Source organism: Salvelinus alpinus, chromosome 6, assembly GCF_045679555.1.
Source record: "Salvelinus alpinus chromosome 6, SLU_Salpinus.1, whole genome shotgun sequence".
Taxonomy (NCBI): domain Eukaryota; kingdom Metazoa; phylum Chordata; class Actinopteri; order Salmoniformes; family Salmonidae; genus Salvelinus; species Salvelinus alpinus.
The window spans coordinates 12,306,005-12,325,759 of NC_092091.1; the positions used below are offsets into that span (position 1 = coordinate 12,306,005).

General features: G+C 45.3%; 1 protein-coding gene across 1 annotated transcript; it reads left to right on the top strand.

The window, feature by feature from the left end:
• Window positions 1–291: 291 nt before the first annotated feature.
• On the top strand, window positions 292–17,860 carry LOC139577527 (tripartite motif-containing protein 66-like). Its single transcript, XM_071404569.1, has 10 exons — window positions 292–457; window positions 909–1,121; window positions 1,398–1,563; window positions 1,650–1,725; window positions 2,256–2,481; window positions 3,326–3,906; window positions 7,749–7,881; window positions 8,128–8,202; window positions 14,362–14,514; window positions 14,784–17,860. Exons 2-10 carry the CDS (start codon window positions 927–929, stop codon window positions 14,976–14,978), a joined length of 1,800 nt encoding a protein of 599 aa, XP_071260670.1. The 5' UTR covers window positions 292–457; window positions 909–926; the 3' UTR covers window positions 14,979–17,860.
• The last annotated feature ends 1,895 nt before the right edge of the window (window positions 17,861–19,755 follow it).

Sequence of the window (19,755 nt, forward strand, 5' to 3'; positions counted from 1 at the left end):
CACTTTGCAGTGCACTGCAAACTCACATGTACAAAACCAGGGTTGTGTTCATTAGGCACAAAATGCAAGAAAAATAGTGAGCTACTGCCTGAACCAATTAGGAACACTTGTTTTTGTTTTCTGTTGCGAAATGTTTTTCAAAGGTGTGCCCTAATGAATACAATCCAGGTACTAATGAGATGCCAGGGGGGAGAGGACGTGCGTGTAGGGACAATTTTTGCGTCAAACGTTACTCCAATCAGGGAGGACCACCGTGATACTCTCCCGTCATCTCTTTGCTTCTTTCCTCTCTTCATCCATCAACATCAATCTATCTCATCCCGTCTTCCACTGTCCCGGAGAAAAGGAAAAGCACTACCACTCTTCTCATTAGGTCAGAAACACAGTTCTTCTGTAGTCACACACCCATATTCGTTGCTTAGAAAGTTTATTGTTGCACTATTGGGACATTGTAGAGGTAAGTGTTATTCTGCTGTCACTATAGTGAATCGCTATAAAAATATGTTTTACTGTAGACGTCTGTGCATTCTGTCGTCTCGTGGTAACGTGGTAATGTTCGCTGGATGTCATAAATTGTCATTTTGCTGTCGACTACAATCAGCATCTGGTGGTTTTGTTAATGTAGATGCAGTGCATAGTTCAGGGCATCTTTCGTTATGGTGTTTATGTAGATTCAGGGCATCTTTCAGGGCATCTTTCGTTATTGTGTTTATGTAGATTTAGTGCATAGTCCGGAGCATCGTTCGGTGCTTATGTAGATTCAGGGCATCTTTCGTTATGGCATACCATTGGGACATTTGTTTTGCTACTGTAAACTGGCCTATGGCTGTAGGGATATAAGACTATTGTTAACTGGCCTATAGCGGTAGAGATGTAGTGAGTTGGTCATGTGTCTATCTACCACCCAGGGATCCAGTTCGCTGGCGATGGCAGCGGCGGCCCGCAGGCGCCATGGCAACATGCCCCAAAGGCGGGCGACTTTGTTGCCGCGGGGATTCCAGCGCTCCATGGCCAAACAGGTGACATCGACAGCACCGGAGAGACAGCCCACTGGGAAGACTGAGACTACTAGCCCAAACCTGGTAACCACAGCAGGGGCACCGAGGCAGACAACACAGCAGGTAATACGGGAAAGGGGGGGGGGGGGGGGGGGTAAAAGAGAGAGTGAGAAAGTGGTAGAGATAAGAACGTAGAGCAATGAAGATCTAGAAAGGGGCAGAGGGGGAAATAAAGAATCGGAAGAAATAAAGAATTGGAGAGAAAGTGAGAGATGGCCTTTTTATGTGTTTTTTTGCATGGACTTTGAACGAAAGTGTTACACCAATTAGGTTGACAGGAAGTTGAAGTGTTTATCTTACTCTGATTATACTGGTCCATCTTTGTCTGCCTCCCTGTAGCCTGGCACTATTCAGCCCTGTGGGATAGAAATGGGGCCAGGTTGGACATTTATCTGCAAAGCCAAGATGTCCCCCTCATCCTCTCAGCAGTGTCAAAATCACCCTGACCCAAACATTGCTCCTTTGACAGTCTGTCAGACAGAGCCCGTCAGACAGAGTTCTCATGGTTGTACCCTAAGATATCATAAAGGAATTAAATACAGTGGTATGCCAAAGTTGCTGCTCTCATAAATGTACTACTTCTCTCCTCAGTATGGGTCCATAGTGGGAAGAACAGAGAGGCTGATGGGAAAGACAGAACCACAGCAGCTTCACTGGGGAGAATCAGGTAGGCCAGGTCAGTTTCAGAAAATAATGACATCCCTTGGATAGTAATGCTCAGTCTTGTGTGTTCGCTCAGACCTACGGTGTCCATTTTAGGAAAGAACCAACAACTTCTCGAACCCTCGACCTTCTAGCCCGAAGTCCAGCGCGCTATCGACTGTGCCGCAAAAGCATGCTCGAACGGCAGAGTCGATTTCCCCGCTTATAAACCCAGGGTCCTTTCAAAGAGCAAGGTCCGATCACTTCTGACACCAATGTAATGAAACAGCAAGGAGCAGGTCTCGAACCCTCGACCTTCTAGCCCGAGGTCCAGCGCGCTATCGACTGTGCCGCAAAAGCATGCTCAAGGGGCAGAGTCGATTTCCGCGCTTATAAACCCAGGGTCGTTACACTACATTGGCATCAAATTAATACATTGGTCTTGTAATATCAACATATTCAAATAACTACAGAGCAAATTGGCCAGTGTTATTTTGTAGCATATTATGTTTAAGACAGGACCTCGTAGACTAAGGCCATTTTCCATATCCTCAGGATCCATCCAGAGTCCCAGAGGATTCTGGGCAGTTCCTGTGTAGCCACTGTGCGTCTGGAGCGTCTGAGGATCAAACTTGACCCCGGACAGTCAGTTGCCCTGTCAATGGTACCGCCACTGGTGTCTTTGGTGTCACTGTTACGCCAACCACACTCAGAGTTGCTGACTGAGGACGCTGCGGCGCCTCTGCCGGCAGTCATTACCCCAGAGGAGCATGTCCAACAGGTACATACCATAGAGTTGGATAGAGGGCGCACTTGCCACAAAGTCTGCATGCTTTACCATGAAATGTTACCATGGGTGCTGATGAAAGGGACTGGTAATTTGCTAGCAACAAGACCTGCAGTGCCATTGAGTACTTTCAACATTTTGAAACAGTCAACTGGGTGGTACTTCCTATGGGTAAACAAGTGATCATAGAATTACATACAAGTCAGCAGGAGGGAACAGCCAATGAATTATAGCCCTGAGCAAACATTCCATTCACTGCATGTGGAAGTAAATCATCAACCTTGGCTTTATGCCTGTTCTGACAGCACACTCCAGATGGCAGTATTCACCGTTTCAGTTTGTTTACCGACTGCCAACAAACTCCTAGAAGTTGAAAAATAAGTAATTGTCTACTTTAAAATTGCCCTCAATGGTGCTGCCCATGCTGTCAAAGTCATTATGGTAAAGATGCAAAGAATGGCCCTGTATCTACCTCTACAGATTCACCTGGTTCCCCACATATTGTCTCATGTTATGATACAGTGTTACAAATACATTAGTGCTTTAAAAAGTCCTACTCTATTAGACGAGTCAGACGTTTCATTCCTAAATCAGGGTTTAAATGTCAATGAGAGTTGCATGAATGGACGTTTCTCAAATTAGGATTCGGCCACCTCGAATCACACTGGGTTAGAGAGGTTACACAGTTACGGTAATTGCCTGGGATTCACCGTTTGAAATGTCTTTCCTCCACGCCCATCAACCAAGCTGACCTGTCCCTGTTCTACATAGAGTAATGTGTTTATTGGCCAATTCTATAAAATGTGACTTTAGATTCCTGTCTGTCTTCTATTTGAAGACAGGGTCCAGTCTGGATTTCCAGCAGAGTTCAACAAACAGAGAAGAGTCATCTGGATCAGAACCAGGGGCCTCAGGGATGGAGCCAACACAAATACAGGGGCCCCTCTGGACTGAACCACCACACCCTCAGGAGAGACCTGCACCCCCATTGCCCCCTATAGGAAAAGCACCAGAATCAGATCTAGTACTCGACTTGGAGTCTGAATGTGAATCTGAATTGGTTCCAGGTCTGAAATCTGGCTCAGATTCACTGGAAATGGAATCAGACCTGGAGCCAAAGTCAGAACTGAATCTGTCAATGGAGTTAGACCCAAAGTCGGAATCAGAAACAAAACTGGAATCTGATTGGGAGCCTGCAGATGGGGAGGACAGTGAGGGGGGTCATGTGGGGCAGTGTGCACCTATCGATGGGTCTATAGTGTCCCAGGAGCAGCCTGAGAACGAGAAAGGGGCAGCAGGGATGGAGAGTGAGGATTTCTGTGCGGTGTGCTTCAATGGGGGCGACTTGCTGTGCTGCGATGGCTGCCCTAAGGTCTACCACCTCTCCTGCCACATACCACCCCTCCGAAGCTCCCCGCTGTATGTATTCAGATGCCATTGTCGGTGTTTATGAATGTTTTATAATGATTTCTTCTAAACATTTTTCCAAATAGAGTTTCACATCCTTTGAATTTTTGTGTATCCCGCACATTTTAGATGTGGAGATACAATTTCAGGAAACTGTGTATTATACTGTAGCGCAGACCCGGCGCCAAAACGAATCAGTTGGATGTGCCTTTGATTTCCATAGGTGGGCTTGTTTTTTCACGGAACCCCCCATGTGTGCACGTGCGTGCATGCATTTTTGAATGGCTGTTATAGTAAAGACTATAGGTAGTTGGTGAGTTTCAAGTTTGGGCAAGCTTACAATTTACCTTTTCTACCCATCTGCGTGCCAGTTATGATTATTTTATATGCACATTTTCGTGGAACAGTTTCATTTTAATAATAACGTTTTCGTTTCTCAAAATAATTGTCACATAGTTAATCATAAACATCTAAAGTAAAATTATAAAAATATAAAAGTTCAAATGTAACTATGGCGAGAGCACTAGCCTCCGCCATATGGACACATTGATACTCTGTGATCCATTGGCGGCTAAAGAAATAAGCGCATAGAACTCAGAGATAGCCTATTGGCCAATGCAGCAGTAGGCCTATAACGTTTCAATCACATTCGTCTCTCTTTTCTGCCTGTCTGCCTCCCTTTCTATCTGTCTTGACTTGAGCGATTGCTAGTGAAGTTCAACATTGTCTCAAATCATCACAGGTTCTGCCTGAAGAAGCTGTCGATAACGAACTTGCAACATTGCATCAACTAGCCTTTTTCCGGGCCCTTAATTATAGTTTCCTGCACCAGTGAGCTCGAGACAGGAAGCTGTTTTTAATGACGTTTCCACTGGATATAGGGATAATCAGATCATCATACACTACCTGACCAATAGTATGTCGACCCCTGCTCGTCGAACATCTCATTCCAAAATCATGGGCATTAATATGGAGGTAGTCCCACCTTTGCTGCTATAACAGCCTCCACTCTTCTGGGAAGTCTTTCCTAGACGTTTCCACTTCACAATAACAACAGTTGACCGGAGCAGCTCTAGCAGGGCAGAAATTTGATGAACTGACTTGTTGTAAAGGTGGCATCCTATGACAGTGCCACGTTGACAGTCACTGAGCTCTTCAGTATCGGTCATTCTACTGCCAATGATTGTCTATGGAGATTGCATGGCTGTGTGCTCGATTGTATACACCTGTCAGCAACAGGTTTTGCTGAAATAGCTGAATCCACTAATTTGAAGGGGTGGTTTGCTCTTTCACTCCGACGCTTGGTGATTATCGAGGCCGGGAGTGTTAGAAAGATTTTTCCAATACGGAGGAACTATCATTTGTAATGGATGTAAAAAAAAAAAAAAATGTTTTAAATACTTTGTTGACTTGTGTGAGTCCGAAGAAAAATGACTGAGAATCTCAGCTTATTAGTGGTGGAGGTGATATGTTAAGACCACACATCTAAACATTTTTTAAAAAGCAATGAGGCTGATGCAACAGATCAGAATGTTTAGCTTAAAATGTTGATAAACTATTAGGCTATTTCTTCACATTATAAGCGCAGCAATGCACACACAGCAGTAGGCTATACGTGGGAATGTTCCAAAATAAGTGCACCCCATGGGTTGTTAATATGAAATAAAGTTGAGAACATGAGACAAGTACAGGTTTCAATGGCATATGAGGAAGTGATTATAAAATAATCCCTTTAACATTCTTATGGTCTGAACACGGTAAAATATACCTCGTAAAATGACAAGTCGAGTTTTTAAACAATTACGTTTATGGTTGAATAGTTTTAAAATGTTGACTGCCTCCTGTTTAGATTGCAAGGTGGGTGATGTTGCGGTGCGCAACAAGCACTGGCCTTTCTCCTCTTTGGGGCGGCAGGTAGCCTAGTGGTTAGAGTGTAGAGGCGGCAGGTAGCCTAGTGGTTAGAGTGTAGAGGCGGCAGGTAGCCTAGTGGTTAGAGTGTAGAGGCGGCAGGTAGCCTAGTGGTTAGAGTGTAGAGGCGGCAGGTAGCCTAGTGGTTAGAGTGTAGAGGCGGCAGGTAGCCTAGTGGTTAGAGTGTAGAGGCGGCAGGTAGCCTAGTGGTTAGAGTGTAGAGGCGGCAGGTAGCCTAGTGGTTAGAGCATTGGACTAATAACCGAAAGGTTGCAAGATCGAATCCCCGAGCCAACAAGCTAAAAATCTGTAGTTCTGCCCCTAAACAAGGCAGTTACTTCTATGCGTGCTCAGTCGTGCTCGTTCCCTCAATGTTATCAGGACAAAGAAACCAGACCCATTGCTCATGGAAAACTCCAAAGAAAAGATTGACAAAACTCATAATCGTTGTGAACTCTGCAAATAACATTTCCACTCCGAGAATGGTAAATGACTAATTAACACATGCATTAACAGAAATGTGTGTAACCAAATGAAGAGGGATTAAGGGTACATTTACTAGACCTACTGGTGACATGTAATGGGGAATTTATGAAAAAGAAACCATCAAAGGGCAAACAATTCACACAATGAACGGGAAAGAATTGGTGGGAGACAGCTGAGCGCATTCTGGAGAGCTGAGTGCATTCTGGAGAGCTGAGTGCATTCTGGAGAGCTGAGTGCATTCTGGAGAGCTGAGTGCATTCTGGAGAGCTGAGTGCATTCTGGAGAGCTGAGCGCATTCTGTAGAGCTGAGCGCATTCTGGAGAGAGACGCGCCATATCTTTGCCACACACCTCCTTCTTGTTGCAACATTTTAATGATACTCAAGACACATTATCTTCACACATATTTTAGATGCTTTTCACTCACAGCCTCAACTCAATCAGCTAAACATATTGCCATACGTGCCGCCCAAATTGCAGGATTTCCAAATAGGTATTGACCTACACATTTATGATTTGAAACAATCCACAATTTTTTTTTTAAATCGGCTAATGATCCTCTGTGGCTAAGTCATGCTCTCTGGTGAAGTATTTTTAATGTTTTTATTTAGACCGGAGTAGTAATTCTATAATTTTGGCCAAACATCAATTTACTTTTGGGGAAGCCAGCATCCTAACAGTGCACTAGCCAATTTTCCTTTCCAATTCTCAAGAGGCTGAAACCAGAGATCTGTATATAATGACAAGATGCTCATGTCTCCGCCCTAACAATGGGAGTCGTTGTCCCAAAGGCGGGAAGGCAGGCGACAAGCTTAGGTCTGCACAGGGGTGCAACTTTCACATGTCCACCCAACGTTCGGAAATTGCATTTTTGTCCCCCACCCAGCTTTATCATTGGAATGTGATACAAAACGAAGCAACGGGGTGTGCTTTAGTGACCATGCGGACGCCTCCGAGCGGTCGGGTAGGCTGTTTGGAGTGTTTATCCATTTGGATAGAAAAATTTAATAATACTAATTTGTCCCCCCCCACTTCTAAAACCAAAGTTGCGCCCCTGGGTCTGCATATAATTCCCAAAGAAACTCATTGGGTTTATTCTGGGCAGATTTTGGCAAGAGTGAGCCCTCTCGCTTCACCTCTTCCGCTCTGCTGAAACTCTCGATTGATGCATCTTTCTGTCGGCGTGCATCTCTGTCCAATACATGATCAATATTTTATTTGGACTGGCACAGAGGTACGGTAGGGCGGGCCAGGCCCCCTAAGGCCCGCCCATAACCCCGACCCTGCTGTAGTGCAAAACTAAACCGGTCTTGAGTTGGCATTGTTGACAATGTTCACAGGGCAACGATATGTGTTCTGTAACCAATAACCATACTGACAGTTTATGTAATACTGAAAGCCTCTGGATTAGCTGAGGAAATGGAACAAATATGAATCTGACCCTCTCTCTCTGTCCCACAGGGGCGACTGGGTGTGCACATTGTGCCGGAGTGACCAAGACCCTGGGGTGGGCTATGACTGTGAGACCATACATCCCTCGACAGACCACCAGGGGGCAGGCACACCATACACACTGTCCAGTCTGGACCAAAGAGTGGGTTATGATGATGATGATGATGATCTTCACTGTATCCATTAGGACATTCTTTCCATGTCATACAGCAGTCAAGCATACAAGTATTCGCATAGATAGATTTACAGCACATCACCAACATACGTTAAAGGAGAGTAGATAAGAGCCAGCTACAGTGTCTGTTTAGGATCGGGAACTATCATGGTTTAATGAAGGGAATAGTGGGGTTCAATATGATTTTAGTTATGTGTATCTCTTTCTTTGCAGAGGTGTGAGAAGCTGACTCTTCTGTTGTCCAGCCACGTCCTCAGTGCTCCATTCCAGGAGCCTGTCAGCCCACTGGTAATAAGGCACCAATCATCTTCCTCCAAGTCTATTGACATATCTTCCTCTATTCAGTGGTGGAAAAAGTACCCAATTGTCATACTTGAGTAAAAGTAAAGATGCCTTAATAGAAAATGACTCACCCAGTAAAATACTACTTGAGTAAAAGTATAAAAGTATTTGGTTTTATATATACTTAAGTATCAAAAGTAAATGTAATTGCTGAAATATACTTAAGAGTCAAAAGTAAAAGTATAAATCATATCAAATTCCTTATATTAAGCAACCCAGACGGCACACATTTCTTGTTTTCATTTTTTTTATGGATAGCCAGGGGCACTCTTCAACAGTCTGACATAATTTACAAACGAAACATTTGTGTTTAGTGAGTCTGCCAGAGGCAGTAGGGATGACCAGGGATGTTCTCTTGATAAGTGCGTGAATTAGACCATTTTCCTGTCCTGCTAAGCATTCAAAATGTAACTAATACTTTTGGGTGTCAGGGAAAATGTAAGTAGTAAAAAGTACATTATTTTATTTAGGAATGTAGTGGAGAAAAAATGAAGACAGCGCCGGAGAAGATGGCTGACGTTTTACATGCTCCTAACGGATTGTGTTTTTATGTTCATTTTTTTTGCGTTGTTAAACTTATTTTTTAACTTGTTTTGTACATAATGTTGCTGCTACCGTCTCTTATGACTCAAAATAACTAATGGACATTAGAACAGCGATTACTCATGTCTCGTTTCCTTTAACGAGCCCGAGGTGAACGACAAACTGCTTTCCCAGGAACAGGCCCAAATCCCCGTCATTTGCGTGAAGAGACGACGGAGAAAAAGGACAGAGGTCAGGCTGCCTTCTGAGAATTCGAAGGCGATCGAATTGTTGTTCTTCTAGCTAACTTCCAATCATTGGAAAATAAAATCGACAACCTACGAGGAAGATTAAACTACCAACTGGACATCAAAAACGTTAATACCTTATGCTTCACGGAGTCATGGCTGAATGACGACATTATCAACATACAGCTGGCTGGTTATACGCTGTATCGGCAGGATAGAACTGCGGCGTTTGGTAAGACAAGGGGTGGCGGACTAGGCATATATGTAAACAGCGGGTGCACGATATCTAAGTAAGTCAAGGTTTTGCTCGCCTGAGATAGATTATCTCATGATAAGCTGTAGACCACACTATCTACCTAGAGTTTTCATCTGTATTTTTCGTAGCTGTCTACATACCAGGTCGCAGTTGTAAATGAGAACTTGTTCTGAACTGGCCTACCTGGTTAAATAAAGGTGAAATAAATAAATACCACCACAGACCGATGTTGTAACTAAGACCGCACTCAATGAGCTGTATTCCGCCATAAGCAAACAGGAAAACGCTCATCCAAAGGCGGCGCTCCTAGTGGCCGGGGACTTTAATGTAGGGAAACTTAAATCTGGTTTTACCAAGTTTCTATCAGCATGTTACATGTGCAACCAGAGAAGAAAAAACTCAAGACCACCTTTACTCCACACACAGAGACACGTACAAAGCTCTCCCTCGCCCTCCATTTGGCAATTCTGACCATAATTCTATCCTCCTGATTCCTGCTTACAAGCTAAAATTAAACCAGGAAGCACCAGTGACTCGGTCAATTAAAAAAGTGGTCAGATGAAGCAGATGCTAAGCTACAGGACTGTTTTGCTAGCACAGACTGGAATATGTTCCGGGATTCTTCCGATGGCGTTGAGTAAACCACATCAGTCATTGGCTTAATCAAAAAGTGCATTGATGACATCGTCCCCACTCTTGCTCACCCTGAGGAAGGCACAGTGATGCCGAAACATTGGTAACTACCCATTAAATGGCTGGGTTTATACATGGAGTGTAATTACATACCCCAACCAGAAGCTTATAAGAAATCCCGCTATGCCCTCCGACGAACCATCAAACAGGCAAAGCGTCAATACAGGACTAAGATTGAATCGTACTACACCGGCTCCAACGCTCGTCGGATGTGGCTGGGCTTGCAAACCATTACAGATTACCAGCACAGCCGAGAGCTGCTCAGTGACACGAGCCTACCAGACGAGCTAAACCACTTCTATGCTCGCTTCGAGGCAAATAACACTGAAACATGCATGAGAGCACCAGCTGTTCCGGACGACTGTGTGATCACACTCCGCAGCTGAAGTGAGTAAGACCTTTAAACAGGTCAACATTCACAAGGCCACAGGTCCAGACAGATTACCAGGACGTGTACTGTGAGCATGCGCTGACCAACTGGCAAGTGTCTTCACTGACATTTTCAGACTGTCCCTGACTGAGTCTGTAATACCAACATGTTTCAAGCAGACCACCATAGTCCCTGTACCTAAGAACACTAAGGTAACCTGCCTAAATGACTACCGACCCGTAGCACTCACGTCTGTAGCCATGAAGTGCTTTGAAAGGCTGGTCATGACTCACATCAACACCATTATCCCAGAAACCCTAGACTCACTCTGATTTGCATACCGCCCTAACAGATCCACAGATAATGCATTCTCTATTGCACTCCACACTGCCTTTTTCCACCTGGACGAAAGGAACACCTATATGAGAATGCTATTCATTGACTACAGCTCAGCGTTCATCACCATAGTTCCCTCAAAGCTCTTCAATAAGCTAAGGACCCTGGGACTAAACACCTCCCTCTGCAACTGGATCCTGGACTTCATGACGGGCTGCTCCCAGGTGGTAAGGGTAGGTAACAACACATCCGCCATGCTGATCCTCAACACTGGCGCCCCTCAGGTGTGTGTACTCGGTCCTCTCCTGTACTTCCTGTTCACTTATAACTGCACTGCCAGGCACAACTCCAACGCCATCATTAAGTTTGCCGATGAAACAACCGACAATGACGAGACAGCCTATAGGAAGGAGGTCAGAGACCTGGCCGTGTGGTGCCAGGACAATAACCTCTCCCTCAACGTGATCAAGACAAAGGAGATGATTGTGGACTGCAGTAAAAGGAGGACCGAGCACGCCCCATTCTCATCGGCGGGGCTGTGGTGGAGCAGGTTGAGAGCTTCATGTTCCTTGGTGTCCACATCTCCAACAAACTAACATGGTCCAAACACACCAAGACAGTCGTGAATAAGGGAACGACAAAACCTATTCCCCCTGAGGAGATTGAAAAGATTTGGCATGGGCCCTCAGATTCTCAAAAGGTTCTACAACTGCACCATCGAGAGCATCCTGACTGGTTGCATCACTGCCTGTTATGGCAACTGCTCGGCTTCCGACCGCAAGGCATTACAGAGGGTAGTGCGTAAGGCCCAGTACATCACAACCAGTCAGGATGCTCTCAATGGTGCAGCTGTATAACTTTTTGAGGATCTGGGGATCCATGCCAAGTCTTTTCAGTCTCCTGAGGGGAAAAAGGTTTTGTCGTTCCCTTATTCACGACTGTCTTGGTGTGTTTGGACCATGATAGTTTGTTGGTGATGTGGACACCAAGGAACTTGAAGCTCTCAACCCGCTCCACTACAGCCCCATTGATGTTAATGGGGGCCCGTTCGGCCTGCCTTTTCCTGTTGTCCACAATCAGCTCCTTTGTCTTGCTCACATTGAGGGAGAGGTTGTTGTCCTGGCACAACACTGCCAGTTCTCTGACCTCCTCCCTAAAGGCTGTCTCATCGTTGTCGGTGATCACTGTTGTGTCGTCAGCAAACTTAATGATGGTGTTGGAGTCAAGTTTTGCCATGCAGTCATGGGCGAACAGGGAATACAGGAGGGGCCTAAGTACACACACCTGAGGGGCCCCAGTGTTGAGGATCAGCTTGGCAGACGTGTTGTTGCCTACCCTTACCACTTGGGGGCAGCCCGTCATGAAGTCCAGGATCCAGTTGCAGAGGGAGGTGTTTAGTCCCAGGGTCCTTAGCTTAGTGATGAGTTTCGTGGGCACTATGGTGTTGACCGCTGAGCTGTAGTCAATGAACAGCATTCTCACATAGGTGTTTCTTTTGTCCAGGTGGGAAAGGGCAGTGTGGAGTGCGATTTTGAGATTGCGTCATCTGTGGATCTATTGGGGTGGTATTGGAGTTGGAGTGGGTCTAGGGATGGGCTGCCCAACCCTCTTCCTGGAGATCTACTGTCCTATAGGTTTTCAGTCAACCCTCATTTAGCATATCTGATTCAGCTAGTTAAGGTCTTGTTGAGCAGCTAATTAGTAGAGTCAAATTAGGGTTGTGTTAAATTAGGGTTGGACTGAACCCACAAGACGGTAGATCTCCAGGAAGAGGGTTGGGCAGCCCTGGTCTAGGGTTTCCCGGGAGGATGCTATTGATGTGAGCCATGGCCAGCCTTTCAAAGCACTTCATGGCTACCAACGTTACTGCTACGGGGCGGTAACCATTTAGGCAGGTTACCTTTGCTTCCTTGGGCACAGGAACTATGGTGGTGTGCTTGAAACATGTAGATATTTCAGACTCAGACAGGGAGAGGTTAAAAATGTCAGTGTAGACACATGCCAGTTGGTCCATGCATGCTTTGAGAACACATCCTGGTAATCCATCTGGCCCCGCGGCTTTGTGAATGTTAACCTGTTTAAAGGTCTTGCTCACATCGGCTACTGAGAGCGTTATCACACAGTCATCCAGAACAGCTGGTGCTCTAGTGCCTGCTTCAGTGTTGCTTGCCTTGAAGCGAGCATAAAAGGCATTTAGCTCATCTGGTAGGCTCACGTCACTGGGCAGCTCGCGTCTGGGTTTCCCTTTGTATTCCGTAATAGTTTTCAAGCCCTGCCATATCCGACGAGCGTCAGAGCCGGTGTAGTAGGATTCAATCTTAATCCTGTATTGACGCTTTGCTTGTTTGATGGTTTGTCTGAAGGCATAGCAGGATTTATTATAAGCATCCGGATTAGTCTCCCGCTCCTTGAAAGCGGCAGCTCTAGACTTTAGCTCGATGCGGATGTTGCCTGTAATCCATGGCTTCTGGTTGGGATATGTATGTACGGTCACTGTGGGGACGACATCGTCGATGCATTTATTGATGAAGCCGATGACTGAGGTGGTATACTCATCAATGCCATTGGATGAATCCCGGAACATATTCCATTCTGTGCTAGCATAACAGTCCTGTAGCGTAGCATCCGCGTCATCTGACTTCCTGATTTCGTTTTTGCTTGTAACAGGAATCAGGAGGATAGAATTAAGGTCAGATTTGCAAAATGGAGCACGGGGGAGAGCTTTGTATGCATCTCTGTGTGGAGTAAATGTGACATGCTGGTAAAATTGTTTGTAAAACTGATTTAAGTTTGCCTGCATTAAAGTCCCCAGCCACTAGGACCCCCGCTTCTGGATTAGCATTTTCTTGTTTGCTTATGGCCTTATAGAGTTGGCTGAGTGCGGGTCTTAGTGCCAGCATCGGTCTGTGGTGGTAAATAGACGGCTACGAATAATATAGATGACAACTCTCTTGGAAGATATTGTGGTCTACAGCTTGTCATAAGGTATTCTACCTCAGGTGAGCAATACCTCGAGACTTCTTTAATATTAGACATTGCGCACCAGCTGTTATTGACAAAAAGACACACGACCCCACCCCTCATCTTACCAGACGTAGCATCTCTGTTCTGCCGGTGCATGGAAAATCCCGCCAGCTCTGTATTGTCCGTGTCGTCGTCCAGCCACGACTCGGTGAAACATAAGATATTACAGTTCTTAATGTCCCGTTGGTAGGATAATGGTAATGGTGGGTCCTACATTTTATTTTCCAATGATTGCATGTTAGCAAGTAGAACGGAAGGCAGTGGGAGTTTACTCGCTCGCCTACGGATTCTCAGAAGGCAGCCCATCCTCCGTCCTCTTTCTCCGTCGTCTCTTCACGCAAATGACGGGGATCTGGGCCTGTTCCCGGGAGAGCAGTGTATCCTTCTCGTCGGACTCGTTAAAGGAAAAAGCTTCTTCCAGTTCGTGGTGAGTAATCGCTGTACTGATGTCCAAAATTAATTTTTGGTCATAAGAGATGGTAGAAGAAACGTTATGTACAAAATAAGTAAACAAATAAGTTACAAACAATGCAAAAATACTAACAAAAGAGCACAATTGATCAGGAGCATGTTAAACATCAGCCATCCTCTTCGGCGCGCACCATCTTATCGTTATGTTTTGAAAAAATTAAATAGACTCTGTGATTGGGCTCCAGGCTCGTCATTACTACCAGATCATTAAGAGGCCGATAGACCTATCAGTGATCAGGAGGAAGCTAGACCAGAGGAACACTCTTCACTACTTCACAGCCCAGCAGTTTGTGGACGACGTCCTACTCATGTTCAGGAACTGTGCAACTTTCAATTACGTAGGTCAAATCCATATGAATTAAATCTTAATTTTGTTATTTAAAAAATATTTTGTTATTGTTAATGTTAAGATAATATTCAATTTCCAGAAACTAAAACTATACCTATCTTTTTTCTTGCAAATAAGCCATAGGGATTTTCCCATAGACATATAGGAGCCAGGAACACAGCAATGCATTTTTTTTGTTTTGTACATAAATTCTTCTTCATTGTGTTGAAAGTTGAACTCTGCAGCTCCCTTCATGACATCTGACCTCTTGACCTCTAGCCGGACTCTGAGGTCGCCAACGCAGGTCGTAACCTGGAGGTGTTCTTCCTGTCCAAGCTGAGGGAGGTGTTTCCCAGCCAAGCCTTCCCCACGCTGACCCAGGACAGAGCGAACAGGAACAGTCTCGCTTGGCTGAACAGGACAAGGAGGGACTACCACAGGAAGAAGAAACGAGGTCACTTCCTTGACTTCTGAGGTGGTCTGGTGTAATGTTGTATGGTGGCAAAACATCTCACATAGTTGTATATTTTTAATATTAATTAAACCTTAGTCTGGCTATATCTAAATACATTTTTTATAATCAAGGAATGTAGACATATGGGAACATTTTATTCAGAATTTGTGTTTTACAGTCTTGTCAAATTTGAAGTGATTAAATGTCTTTATTAAACATTTAGGGGCCAATTGAATCCATTGATGGCCACCAGATTATCGCCATCTGATCTTTTGTTAAACCATCAATACTGATAAAATCATGCACACAGTGATCTTAATTGCAACTATTATTGGCCACCGATTTACTGCTCCGTGAAGCGGATGTCGGAGTTTACTCTTAGTCCTGATTGCTGCCATCATTTTTTCAAGACTATTTCACTTTCTGCTGGTTTTATCATCGGAACAATTGAATCCTGCTATTATAGCAATTTATCTATTTGACAATCATTCCGTACAACTGAAATAAACTATTCATTTTCCTAGTTTACCACTTGGTTGAAGATGGGAAGGTAACGACAACGGCGTCACAATAATGTGGAGGTTCTACCACTCTGAATCAACCATGGGACCAGCTCAAGAGTTGTAGCTATGCTGCCTAGGCAGCAAAAAGACTACAACCATCTAGCCAGCTAGCTAACGTTAGCATATGAGATCAGTGGCGTCTATTCATGGTTGCCAAGGGAAGCCAGGTTTCCCCAAAAAATTGACAAACATAACAAAACAAAAAATGTTTTATTAATTGACCTTTCGTCTCTGTGTTTCATCATTTTCCTTCAATTCGCAAGAGGCTGAATGTATCTCACTGGAGAAGCATCCGATCGAGCGAAACAGCGCCTCTCTGTATGTGTTGCCCATCTATCTGATGCTGTCTGGTCAAAAATAGTATGATATTTTTGCTGCCCGTAGCATTGAATGCATGGGAAGCCAGCACGCATTTGGCCTCCCTTGATATTTTTTTTATACAATAATATCTAATCAGCGTTGAGCTAAACTGAGTAAGCTCAACTGTGAATGGTCCTGGCACACCACATTTTTAAGTGTCAAGGGAAGCCAGTTTGAATTTGGCTTCACACCAATCACATCAAGCCAAACGTCATTTATCAGAAAATAAATTGAATTGTTGCATCTCGTTGAGTTGTTGACCTCTGGTGGCTAGCTAGCTAAAATTGTTCCTTTCCTAAATTAGCCATGGACAGAGAGAGGGATTTGGACTTGTGATTTTACTTAATTCTCCATACTGACCAATGATTATAATAGCGATTCTGATCCAACCATAAATTCATACATTGTGCCTCTGGCCTGAGAGAATGGAAGTTCAATATGTAGCTAGATGTAACAGTAGTAGGCTAATGTTAACTAGCCGGCTAATTGTTGTCCATGAAAGGAAGTTAGGCTAGCCAGCAAGCATTTTAGCCAGGTAGCCTAGGACAACAAAAACTAAAAGTGTATACTGTATGCCAGAGTCATAAAACATTTCGTTAACATGAAAGAGAGGAGGATGGCATTGGCCGTAGGGTGAGTTTACATGTTTTTTCCACTTACGCACACACACACACACACAGGAATCAGTGCCATGGACAGCCACATTGTAGTTAGCTAACGTTGATTGGACTAAATTGTTTTTGGAATCTTTTAGTGGTTACTGTATTAGTAGACTAAGTATAGGTGACTTGATGATGTTGAAATGGTGTTGGAATAGTGGAGGTAGTTCCGGTTTTCTTTGCAACTTGCAGTAACTCTCGGGTGTTCTAAATCAAGTTGTTTAGTAGCCCGAAAATGTCGGAAACATTAACTTGCTTGACCATGCTGTAGGTCATGTAACTGTCTGTTACATGCAGTGGTGTAAAGAACTTATAGTAAGTAAAACTACTTTAAAGTACTACTTAAGTAGTACTTAAGACGGTCCAATTCACACACTTATCAAGAGAACATCCCAGGTCATCCCTACTGCCTCTGGCGGACTCACTAAATACACATGCTTTGTTTGTAAATGTTGTGTCCGTAAATTTAAAAAACAAGAAAATGATGCTGTTTGCTTAATAATATAAGGAATTTTAAATGACTTTTACTTTAGATACTTAAGTTTATATGAGCAATTACATTTACTTTTGATACTTAAGTATATTTAAAACCAAATACTTTTCTACTTTTACTCAAGTAGTATTTTACTGGGTGACTTTCACTTTTACTAATTAAGGTATCTTTACTTTTACTTAAGTATGACAATTGGATACTTTTTCTACCCCTGGCTGCATGCAATATGCTTTGTGGACTCCACCAGACAGATGTTGCTCTCCGGTTTTGTGTTGAAACAAAGGTGTGGTTGAATTTGTTCTACCACTGTGTCTTATAGCGTTAGGCTGTATCACGGTGGCAAGCCATATGCATTTAACAGGTTATAGGGCAAACAACGCAATTATCACAACACACAGGTTGAAATATGGCTTGTTTTTATTCATACATCGCTGACATAGCTAGCTGGTCAGGTTGAAGATGGAAAGGTTAAGACAACATAATTCCATGCAGAAGCTTTTGAAAATAAACACATTCATGGGACCAGCGCCGTTGCTGGATTCTACAGGATTAGCATTGAAAACGTGACCACGGTTGGGAAAACTATACTATGACAATGTAGCCTACCCTACACATTTAATTAAAGGAAAAATCATGGTATAGGATAAATCTTTTTTTTGTTCCAATTTATGTAAATCGATTAATGATTTTACCTGTCTTATCAAAAGCGAAAAAGTAAATATTCCTGAACTCTAGGCTACACATTTGACATTTGAAACTAAATTGTGTTTGTGTTGTGTTTTTTATCAAATGATATTGTATACTAATAAAGTTATTTAAAGTTGCACAAATGATACAATAATTATGTTTTCATTGAATCGCTTTCAAAAACAAAACAACATACGATAGGATCAAAACCGCAATGTATTATGGGTACAAAGCCTTTTATTTATGTTGCAAGGTTCTTTGTAGATCAGTCGTCAGTCACCTGCACTGTCGGCTGCGTCGTCGAACAAGCCCCCAAACAACATACAGAGTGATTGTCTGTGCGTGATGAGCTTTCCATAGTTAGGCTGGTAGTGAAAAGTGTGTCTAGCATTTCCAATGTTGTGTGGATATCAGAGTGTAACGAACGTCGTTGGGAGAAGGAGAAGAGGACCAAGGTGCAGCGTGGTAAGTATTCATAATACGTTATTTTAATAAATATGAACACTAACAAAACAACAAACGAACAGTTCTGTAAGGTGACGAAAAACACTAAACAGAAAATAATCACCCACAACTCAGTGGCAAAACAGGCTACCTAAATATAGTTCTCAATCAGAGACAACGATAGTCAGCTGCCTCTGATTGAGAACCACACATGGCCAAACACAAAGAAATAGACAACATAGAACACCAAACATAGAATGCCCACCCAAACTCACGCCCTGACCAACCAAAATAGAGACATAAAAAGGATCTCTACGGTCAGGGCGTGACAGTACCCCCCCCCCCCCCCAAAGGTGCGGACTCCGGCCGCACACCTGAACCTATAGGGGAGGGTCTGGGTGGGCATTTCACCGCGGTGGCGGCTCTGGTGTGGGACGTGGACCCCGCTCCACCTTAGTCTTGGCCCACTTAGGTGGCGCCTCTGGAGCGGGGACCCTTACCGCCGACCCCGGACCGGGGACCCTCGCAGCGGGCCCCGGACAGGAGGGCGACTCTGGCTGCTCCGGACAGGAGGGCGACTCTGGCTGCTCCGGACAGGAGGGCGACTCTGGCTGCTCCGGACAGGAGGGCGACTCTGGCTGCTCCGGACAGGAGGGCGACTCTGGCTGCTCCGGACAGGAGGGCGACTCTGGCTGCTCCGGACAGGAGGGCGACTCTGGCTGCTCCGGACAGGAGGGCGACTCTGGCTGCTCCGGACAGGAGGGCGACTCTGGCTGCTCCGGACAGGAGGGCGACTCTGGCTGCTCCGGACAGGAGGGAGACTCTGGCTGCTCCGGACAGGAGGGAGACTCTGGCTGCTCCGGACAAGAGGGAGACTCTGGCTGCTCCGGACAAGAGGGAGACTCTGGCTGCTCCGGACAAGAGGGAGACTCTGGCTGCTCCGGACAGGAGGGAGACTCTGGCTGCTCCGGACAGGAGGGAGACTCTGGCTGCTCCGGACAGGAGGGAGACTCTGGCTGCTCCGGACAGGAGGGAGACTCTGGCTGCTCCGGACAGGAGGGAGACTCTGGCTGCTCCGGACAGGAGGGAGACTCTGGCTGCTCCGGACAGGAGGGAGACTCTGGCTGCTCCGGACAGGAGGGAGACTCTGGCTGCTCCGGACAGGAGGGAGACTCTGGCTGCTCCGGACAGGAGGGAGACTCTGGCTGCTCCGGACAGGAGGGAGACTCTGGCTGCTCCGGACAGGAGGGAGACTCTGGCTGCTCCGGACAGGAGGGAGACTCTGGCTGCTCCTGACTGGAGGGAGACTCTGGCTGCTCCTGACTGGAGGGAGACTCTGGCTGCTCCTGACTGGAGGGAGACTCTGGCTGCTCCTGACTGGAGGGAGACTCTGGCTGCTCCTGACTGGAGGGAGACTCTGGCTGCTCCTGACTGGAGGGAGACTCTGGCTGCTCCTGACTGAAGCCCGTCGCTGGAGGCTCTTGACTGGAGGGCGTCGCTGGAGGCTCCTGACTGGAGGGCGTCGCTGGAGGCTCCTGACTGGAGGGCGTCGCTGGATGCTCCGGACTGGAGGGCGACGCTGGAGGCTCCG